A 10835-nucleotide genomic window follows, 5' to 3' on the forward strand; every position below is an offset into this window, starting at 1 on the left:
TTTGAGTTAATGTTTTATGGATTGACAAATTTATTATTTCCTTAAAATGCTACTTGATCCATACACAATGTGCAGATCCAATCCAATATTATAATAAAGCAATGAAAAGAAAACTAGAAAAGCAGTCTCACTGAGATCAGATGTCAGTAATTTGTAAGTTGCTATCTTACTTGGCATCTAAGATCTCATGGCTTAAGATATTTTAGTTCATCTAAAATAAAGACAAAATTTTAAGGTGTGTGCCTTACCAGTAGAGATTATTTTCATGGTCCAACATAATTTAATAACTTTATGATAAATGTGGTTTCAGTTTCTTAATTTTACAGAGTTCTTCCAGTAAGTAACATCATGCAGTCTTCAGCCTGTAGCACAAATTAGTCCCGTCCATATCTTTGCTGAAATCTGTGAAGAGCTTTCACAGCTTGTCAGTTTTATGTTTGCTGTTAGAATCTGATTTAAAAGACATGTCAACAAATTAATTTGGTAATATTACCTCCTATATGAATATAATTAAAGTACATCAGCTTGTTTATGGACTTAAAGTTACCAGGTTTTTAATAAGATTTAATGCATTTGAAAAGGTTCTTCAGAAAGTTCTCTCTTGCAAGTTATTAATTAAGCCGTAATGAAGCTGCTGAAAGCTTTTGATCTGCTTGATGTAGGTGAACAACATCCAGTGTTGATACAGAACGTTTTCTTGATGGTAGTGATAGTAACACGTTGAGTAAATCAGCATGTAGTTGATTGGCTTCATTACAAAATATATTCTAAGAAGGTGATTGTGTTTCAGTCAAGCTTGTTAATTGTTCTACTGACTTTCTCCCTTGTGTAGCTAGCTGTCTTCCTGGGGGAACTTTTCCCCACAATTTCTGATCCAGAAAAATTGAACCCTTAACTAGAGATTAAGCTGTTAGAGTGGATGCTCGTTTTTTCACATGACTAACATCTTTTGTCTCCAGGAGATGAAGAAGGATGGCTTTTGTTTTCACAAGTGTTTCTTAACTTCAAAGGTTTGCTTCACATATGTATGCTTCAAATACTGGGGTATTGAACTATAAGTTGTTATTACGCCTTCTTGAACTGATGTATTGTGTCAGCTTTTAAGTGAATCATGTCAGATGGTACGTGTTTCTAGGTTTGAGTTTTCATGTAGTCATCACTATTTTTCCCAAGTGACACCGATTCTTATTTTCTGTTCATACAGCACAAGTGTGGTGTGAACAGGGCGTCCTGCAAGCCTAGCCAGCCCAGCTACAGGTGTCGTTTGAGACCAGAACAGGCCCTAAAGTACTCATAGATTTTTGTGGGAAAGTGTTCTCATGGCCTTTCTAAGGAATAATTCTATTCTATAGCAACAAATTAAACTGGTGGCAGCACATAACTTTGGGTTTTTAAACTTTTTGTCTTTGCAGCCTTGGGTAAAGCTAATGAGGCTGATAATGAACATGAGTTTCACCGCTCTATTTCAAATTTCTCTATACCTTTTGGAAGCTTTTTTTTTTCGGTTAGCTATTCTTTTCCCTTATTTTGTATTATCAAAATAGCATCTACTAGTATACAATTTTCTCTGGATCTTTTAAGTGTCTTTTTCATAGTCTGTCTTTCTTAGTGATGGTACTGAGTTAAAGAGATTAAAGAAGCTGAAATGTTTGAGTTTTGACAGGAGAAGGCTGAAGGTAAATATGATGGAGCCTTAGAAAAATCATGGGGGAATGCAAAACTGCTGTTCACAACGTTCCACAGAGCTAGAACTAATGGGGCAATTGGTGAAACTTCTGGTAGATCCATTTAAAACCCACAAAAGGAAGTGCTTCTATAGTTTACTTTTGGAAATTGCTGCCACAGGAATTTGAAGCAGATGGCATCAGCACGTTCAAAAAAGCATTAGAAAAATTGTGACATAAAGGCCTTTAGGCAGGTGTTAGAAGTAGGTGAGTGTGTGCCTCCGAGTATGTTTCATCTGATGACTGTGAATGCTGTGGTAGTAGAAGAGAAACACATCACTGATAGTGGCCACTCTAACATGCTCTTTCAGTCCTCAATTGCGACACTAGAATACTTGTTGTCTGGATGGTTCATTGCTCTTACCTAGCAGGGTGTTGCATGTGAGCTCTCATAGGTATTCCAGATGAGCTATATGGTTCATGTCTACATTTTAACATACAGCAAGTTTGTAAGCATATGTTTTAGTCAAAGTCCTTTTCTGTAAGTTGTCACCTGGTTTCATCTCTTTCAAATAAATTGCAGAGTGCCTGCCTTACTAATAATGATTCTCAGAAATAGTTTGTGCAATTCTGCTATTTATTTACATGGCTTGCTTTTATCACAGAAATTACACAATGTCCTATTTTGTGTTTGAACCTTCCAACACAAACAACAGGGCAAAACCAAACTTACTCCTATCCTGAGTCAGCTGAAGAATGAAGGTGGTTTACTTGTTGATATACAATAAGCAATGTTCTGTTGCTTGATTGTGTTCTTGGCTTTCAGAATGTATCTTAACTGAGCAAGAATAACTTTAAACAGCAGAGTAACTTCCCTCGTCCACATAACTTTTCTTTTTTAACTCTTCTCAGCACTGTCACACTGTGGGTGTTCTGGTCCTCTGCCTTTCCAGGACCATAGGCCAGGGTTGTTAGGTCACGTCTTACTTCTGGCTCCTTGAGGGCTATCTTGTATGGGTGTGTGCTTCAGTGTGTCATGCAGCTATGCTCGTAAACCACGTCATCTTAAGGGTTTTGTGGCTCATCATAAAATTTTGCAAGTGTGTTTTTGCGCCACCAGTAGGCCCCTTGTCCCTTGACTGGCAGATAGATGTTTGCAAAACGCAAGCCTAAAATTCTTTTTAATGAGTTTCATATAGATTTCTTTGAGATGCAGTTAAAATTCGAGCATTTCAGTTGAGTGTGTTTTGATTTATTGCAATAAGATAATCTTAGCGGCAGGCTTTGGGGAATTCCAATAGCATTAGCACTAGACTTAATGGCATTGAGGATTTGGAGTTTGGGGAGTTTTGTTCGCTTGTTTGTCAAAAGCTTAGAGTTTTGTTCTTCAACATACAGTTTTATGTTTGTAAAAAAATACACTCAACTTCTGGGATGAGGTGAGTTAATAGTTTCAGGAGGTAAAAAGGAATGTATTGTTCCTTTGTGTTTGAGTACATGTGAGTACCCACGTGTTGCTCCTTTGTGTTGGAGTACACTCTGGTTATGGAACTTTCCACCTGTCAGTTAAAGGAAGTTGCAAAGGTATGGAGAAACACTTAATACGGTGGTGATCCTTCTGGTTGTTGCACAACCGATCAGTGCCTACTTGCAACAGTTCCATGTTTTACATGGGAAAATGTGCTCATCACTTAAAGCAGCTATGTTTTCATTAATACTGCAATGTTCCGTGGTGTACCTAGGACAGAATCACTTTTGTGTTAAATCTGAAACCGTTCAGGAGATGGTTTTCTGTCCAAAATGACATTCATATTTGGCACCAAAAACACTACAGGGGAGTGGGCTTCATTGGTGCTGGGTACAATTTTGGGGCTTCCAGTCTTTTTTGAATTCTGTTGGAATTGCCCAAGAGAAAAAGTGACTTCAGATACATAACACTTCAAATTTCATTCTTTGTAATAGTGCAATAATTTTCTTACTGGCTTCCAAATATCTTCATTCAAGACCAATTTCTAAATTGTTTATTTTCTCAAATATTTACTTGAGCTCTTGAAATTTACCTGATGAACCATTCCCTCTATTGAATCTGTGCTCTGATCTTTGATTTATGGGTATTTTTTTACTAACTTTTCTGAAATGACATGTTCTTATTTTGTGTCATGTGTAAACATCGTAATAAAGCATGTGTAGACATTAAATTGCTGTGCTGAAAAAATGTCAGTTTGTTGAAAAAAGTCACGTTTTATTGTAAACACTGGAGAAAATTCAGTTCATTTTCAAATTGTGTATGTGCACATAGACATGTATAAAATATAATCAACAATGGTGAAACTTCAGCTTCTTTGAGTGTTTAATTGTGATGTAAAGTTTTTAAATCAGCGAAAGTTAACTAGGCTGACTGTCTTCCTGTTTAAGTGGATTGTACTGTTTTCCTTCTAGAATTTATAGGCAATTATAAGTATACCTTCAGCGAAACATTTTTATGGGCACAAAGATAGTGTGGGAATGCATATATAAGATAAAAGTAATATTATGCAGTGCAGTATAACATATTATAAGTCACAGAAGTCTTATAATACATGAATGGCAATAGGTTTTTCTAAAATTTGCAGAAATCTGTGGTAGGGTTCTGCTATCATATACTGTTATCTTGTCCAGAGCCTAAATATTTACAATAAGCATATAAAGCTTTCTTTTTAACAAAAGAGTTTTTTAAGACAGAAGTCTTTTTTCATTTCACATTAAAGCATTATTTAATTTTTAGATTGGTAGCATTCTGTTTGAGAAACTTGTTCAAATAAATTACTCTCAAAATGTTTTGATAGCTGTACCTTGGTTACATGCTTAGTGCTTGGTGTATGGGCATTCATTAAGACAAGGACTTCCTACATGAGGTCCAACTGATTCTTTGCCATCATAATAATTAATGACTTTAGCAGTAACAAGAAAGGAGGAGGATTAATTTTATTCTTGCTGCAAAGCTGACTCTAGTATTAATTCTCCCTGTCGCTTGCTGTGCAAGAAGCAGAGTCTGTTTCAGGGCCTACTAACTACCTCACTGTGACTGAATAGTTGCCCACACAAACAGCTTCTACCGTCTTTGTTAAACATAAATTGTGACACAGTTCTTCATAATAGTTCTTGAAATTTTTTAATCCCCCTAATGAAATACTCATACAATTGCTCGTTTGTGGCCTCACTGATGGCAGAAGAGAAAAACATCAGTGTGTGGTGTCTGAGACCGTGTTTTTTTAGGGCTTGAGGAAGAAGCTGCTTGGGTAGAAGAGAGGTTATGAGTGCCTGTGCTGAAGGAGGTTCATCCTTGCTCTGGGTAGCCCCTGGGGCCGCTCAGGTGACAGCCAGGGGACCAGTCAGCAGATGAGTAGTTCCCAACTAGCCACAACTTACCTGTCATGTATGTAATTGCTGGCCAAAGAAAAGTAGGTAGGGAAGGCTAAGGGATGTGATGAGACACCTCAGGATATGCATTTGAAAGTGGGAATAGGAAAATGGGAAGAATGGAAGGTTTTATGGTAGAGGACGCTTTGGGTATAGAAGGAGAGAGTGGGAACTAGATGAAGTGGGCTAAGGAGGATTATAGAGAGATCTAAAGGAATCGGACCTAAAACCTGGGTATGCAGGGCAGGACCAGAAGGCATTGTGTTAGCTTTGGAAATAAGAGATGAGGTTGGGAAGGAGGAGGCACACAAATAGTATTGCACTGAAGAGAGAAGGAAATAAAACAAGGCTCTATTACCTATTATTACCTAAGCTTACTTTCTGAAAAGCTGATCCCTAGCCTTCCAGATCTGATTACCTTGGAAGACCACAGATATCTTTTGTGACAGATTGAAGTCCCTGTGTAGAAGACATTGTTTTGCAGATTCTTTTCTGGTATTCTAAAATTCCAGATTGAAAAATGCTGCTTTTTGCATTTCTGCAGTTGTACGACATTGTGGATTTTGCCATCAATGCAAGTCTCGCTGAAATGCTGGTAGCTATAAGGATGTTTTGTCAATTTGTTTTTATTCATCTGAACATACTGGCTATTGAGTTTATATTGTTTTAGTAGAATTTTAGTATTTACAGATGCTTAATTATTTAAATTGAAATATAATTGGAAAATATGTTCTCCACAACCAGTTCATAAAATGAAAAATGAATTCTTTTCATTAGAATAATTGTTGATGATGTTTATTGCCTCTTAAAACCATAATCCTGAACTATTACTTTATAGTACTGTAGTCTGATCTGCCTGATTTTTTTTTTTTAATAGGTATGTTCCTTTTTTCTTTTTTCCTTTTTTTCCCCCCCTCTGGCTGTGTCATCTTCAAATTTTTTCTCTTGTTCTGGGTTGTTTGAATTTCATCTTTCACTTTTTGAATGTCTTTTTCTTCTTTATGGTGGGAGGGGAAAAAGAGAAGCAGTAGAAGCTACATATTCTTTGCTTTTGGAGCTAAATTTAATGACAGTTGTACCGACAATTTTCTTCTGTGTTTACATGCAGCCAGGAGCTATGGGCGGAGAAGAGGTAAAAGTATTTACTAAATGTTTTGTTTGCTGAATAGTGGGAGAAATAAATATTTAGTTTTTCTTATGATAAGATGATGTTACCAATTTTAACATTATTTGGTTGATCAATTGCTTCATATAAATCAGTCTCATATTATTCATTTGCAAAACATCTCCCTTTTAATAGTAGCTTAAAACTTGAGCTGAGCTGATAACTTAAAGTGTGTTGCTATTATCAGGGAACAGGAATATAAAGTCTTTCTTGACACATATTTATGACATTAAATGCATAATGTTCAGAAAAAAAACCCCACTGTTTTCAGGTTTGTTGTTTTTGGTAGAACTGCAATATTAACTAGTGCATTGAACGTGTGAAAACCCCTTTTTTCTTAGGTGAAGCACCTTTCATTGAATGTTTTACTTGGGTATTACTCTGGATTGCCTGAAGTAGAACATTGTGAATATCAATACTAATAACTGTCCTCAACAGTGAATATTGATAATAATAATAATAGCTACAACATTTAAGCACATTTTATTTCATCATAGGCAACCCTTAAAAAAGTAAAAGCAGACTGGAAACGTTTTACAAGTGTACAGTGCTGCGTAGAAGTTTATTCTGAGAGATTAATAAACATGGACAATCAGAAGCTCGCTGACTACCAAGAAAGCTTCTAATGTAGCTTACATTTATGTCCTGGGCTGTAGCTTACACAGACTGTTCTTACTGAGAAAACAGTGAAGATTGCAGCTTATAACAGTTAGAGTTGGGCAGTGCCATCTGCTTGGGGTACTTTGGCATTAAACTTCATTTGATCTTTTCTCATGTATGTTCTGTGACAGCTATGCATGTGACATTGCTTTGTTTTCAAAATTTAGACTTTGCATCACGTTTGTGAAGAAGCTTGGAGAAAAATGTAGCCATACAAGCAAGCGAGATAGCATATAAGTAACTTGTAGTTTGCACATATGTGTGCATGGAGGTAGTAGACTGAACTAATACAGTTTAAAATATAGAATTCGAGCTGATCTTGTTCAAAGTTGGCAGGGTTTAGGTTTTAGTATTTGTTTGATAGCTAAAACAAAAAGAAAATATTTAAGTTTTCCCTACAAACTTCCTATTTTTCCCAGCTTTCAGAGAACAGGCTATTGTTAACACGTGTTGAAGGCATCCTAATACTTACACTTTTTCAGTGCTTTCATGGTACTGAAACAAATTGGAAAGTATGTGGAGTATGTAATATTGTATACTCTCTGTGCATGCAACCACTGTTTAATTTAATTTTAAATTGTGGCAAGTGTTTCTGGGCTGGTCAGATGGCACCAGAGTAGGGAAGGAGGTGGGAATCAGTTGGCCACTATTAAATTCTTGCATTTCATGTTTACTTGTAGAAGCAAAATATAGTAATGTGGCAGTAATTGTGATTAATATGATGCAGGCTGTTTTACACAGATTGTACTGATGACAAAACAGGGCAAACAAGTTCTGCATGTGCTTGGATGTTCAGAATTCTTTTTACCAGAAAAGCATGTTTTGCTCACAGTAATTGTTTCCTCTGTGAAATTCAGGCTTTTCTATAGTAACAAGTAGATTTGTGTGTGTGTGCGTGTGTCTCATCATTAATGTTAGGGATTTTGTGACTCGCTTTATTCATACAATATTAAAGCTTGTGATATTCATGCTTTTTCATTACCTTGAATTTTATAGTGTTGTTTTGAGCTTTCTTAACCTGAAGGAACATGAAATTCTGCAATAGTCTGTTAAAAAGTGATGTGGTGTTTATGAAATGTTTTCATATATCCCTCTCTATTATTGTTTTTACCATTTGCTTTGTGATAATATGCAAAGAACCCAGAGGCGAATCTGTACAGGGACTCATTTCATGTTTATTATACTTGTTATTTTAATTAGTGTTTGATTCTGTCCCTGTGGCTAAGCAAAGAAGAGGTTTTGTCAGAAATTTCTTGGGCCTTGCCATAACATATCAGTTCTCTACTTGAGCCTTTGTTTTCTTTGAGTAGAGACGTGAATACTTCTTTGTAGGTGCCATGCTTAGATCTGTTGAGTCATGTTCTTTTAGGTATCTTGTTATTAACTTTTACAACCAGTTTTTCAGGTACAGGTGTAAGCCCAGCTATAATATGCTCCCAGAGATTTGTGTCTGGGGGATGTCTTGAGGCAGTCTCAATATTTATTGCTTCAGAATGGGTTTCTCTCCTATAATGCTCATTCCCATTTCTGAATCTAAACAAACTTTTCAGCATCCTAAAAAGCCTGTGGCAAGGCCTTCCACAGTTTGACCTGGTTTCAGCCTTGCCATGTACTGATTGTTTTCAATGCCCTTCAGTTTCTGCTTACTGGAAAAGACAGTGAACAATCATTCTCTGTTACCTTGTCTGTATGCTTTCCATTATTTTAAATGTGTACTTCATATATTTAACTCTATACTTCACTTAAATATAAAGTTTTAGATTGTTTTGCATTTACTTAAGATGAGTACAATGCTTGCAGACTGTCAAGCATCTGGCATGAGAAGTGATATCTTGCTTTTTAAGCTGCTGTGCATTTTTATTATTTCCTTCAGAACACAGCACTTATTCAGCCTCCTCTGTAGACCTGTATTTTAGATGAACACCTTGTTCTAGTATCTATTAATTTGATATGTCAGCTTCCACTAATGGCTCATGTTTGTTGTTTGTTTTATTTTTTACAGGAAGGTAGGTTCGGGGAGTCAGAATTGAATGATTATTTATTTTCCTAATAATATCAATCTCTTATGGATATTTTGAAATTTCTTACTTTTCAATCGATTTTCTGATGTGATATTTTTACACAATTTTAGCCTTCCTTTTTATGATTTCTCTCATGCATGTGTTCTTTTATGCTGAAATGCCTGTGATTATACACGTGCATGACCTGTCTGACCATTAATGGAATATTCATCAATAGTCTTTCCTGTTTAGTGCTCTAAGCCCATAATTTCTGACAGCCAGTTATACTTGACTTTGAAGAGTAGCATCTCTAAATCCTTCTCTGATATGGCATTTACTGTATGTTTTATGTTGGTGCTTGAAAGCACAGAAGGATTTCTGCTTCAGTGGATTTTTGTATGTGTGATCTCTGTCAATGTTGTCGTTCAATATATTCTTTCTAACCAAGCCTTTTCTAGTGTCTGGTGTTCATAACAAAAAAAAATCAGGCTGGTGTTCTGTGTCAGAACATCTTTTCTGGTTTTTTGTTTTTAGTTTATTTTCCATAAATAGAATTGCTGCTTCTTTTTGTAATCTGTCCTTTACTACTGGACACTCTATTACTGATACTTTCAGCGTATACATTTTTCTGACTAATGTCCTGCTGCATGTCTTGTTTATTCTCCTTGCCCCTGTCCTTATTTGCTGTACTCTCCTGTGCCATTAATACCAGTGTAGTATTAATTCTTTCTTAGGTCTTGCTGGAAGCAGTTTTATGTGATCCATTACCTTTGAATTTAATTATGTGCCCTGCTATTGATATTTGTAATTACACACCAACCCCCTAAACTGCTAGTATTAATTAATTATAATCCCCTCCCTGGGAGCAATCCTCCATGATACAAGGGAACAGTTAGCCTTTTGAGTTGAGATGGGGTTCCCATTTATACCTCTCTCTACGTTGCAGGATTTAGTTTTCAGCTTGGGTATTACTAAATTATTGGAATTATTGGGAATTATTAAATTCTAAAGGTGGCGTGTTCCTCAGTGTTGCTTACATATAGACTTTGAATATTTCTTTAACTTCTGGGTTAATAAAGCTAGTTTTAAGATAATGTATGTATACTTAGATAGCAATAGCAACAAGTTAGTTGCATCAGATGATGACAAATAAATTCTTTGTTTCCTTAAACTGAGAAGCAGTCATTTATGTTGCTTGTTAATTCATCACTCAAAGGGTGTGTTAACACTGAGTAAACAGCTTGACAGGCTGTCCTAGTAACGACTGGGTTTTTTTAAGTGCAAGGTTTTTGTGGTTCATTTAATAAAATTTTCAAGATATTTTTTTCCATGTTAGCTAAGCATCTTCACCAATGTGTTTAATATCCACAATATAAAGCTCTTCTGTTTATTTTGCTGCTTACACCCCTACTCAGACTGGGCCTTGGTTCACTTGAGGAGGAAGTGGTGCAGCCCTTGTGGTTGGACCCTGTAAAGCACTCTGAAGGAGACTATCCTGCTCTGCAGTGCAATGGCCTGAGGGATCTGCTTTTTAAGATCATTCTTTCAAGATATGTTACGGAAGGTTAAAAACTCGGTTTGAAATGTAAATCTTACAGAGGTTCTTTCTATAGCCGTGATACACAATTTAATCAGATAACTTGTTGATGTTCATTGCCAGCCATTTGCAAGGGTTTTTTTTTAAACCTAAATTAGGTTTATTTCTCGTAAGGATAATATAGTATTGGAAAAATAGAAACAGTACTAATGAACATCATTTGGGTAACTGGACCACTTAGCTGGGCCCTTTAATGCAAATTCTGTTAAAGCAAAACGGTAAAAGGAAAATATGACATCTTTTACTGAAATATTTAATTCTCCAGGAAAATGGAGTTAACTATAGATACTACAAAATCTGTTACAGGTCGGTCTTCACTCTTTACTTTTGAAGATGGCTTCCTAGACGAC

The 10835-nt window shown here is 36.0% G+C and overlaps 1 protein-coding gene across 1 annotated transcript in view; it reads left to right on the plus strand.

Moving 5' to 3' along the window:
* LOC104494642 (cytoplasmic polyadenylation element-binding protein 3-like) overlaps positions 1-10835 on the plus strand; it is a gene marked incomplete at its 3' end in the record, with an annotated part of 61198 nt that overhangs the window by 45405 nt on the left and 4958 nt on the right. The window contains exon 5 of the mRNA XM_010137503.1: positions 6172-6203. Within this exon, the coding sequence (XP_010135805.1) occupies positions 6172-6203 (32 nt within the window). The remainder of the gene's footprint in view (positions 1-6171; positions 6204-10835) is intronic.

Source organism: Buceros rhinoceros, unplaced genomic scaffold (genome assembly GCF_000710305.1).
Source record: "Buceros rhinoceros silvestris isolate BGI_N320 unplaced genomic scaffold, ASM71030v1 scaffold5696, whole genome shotgun sequence".
Lineage (NCBI taxonomy): Eukaryota > Metazoa > Chordata > Aves > Bucerotiformes > Bucerotidae > Buceros > Buceros rhinoceros.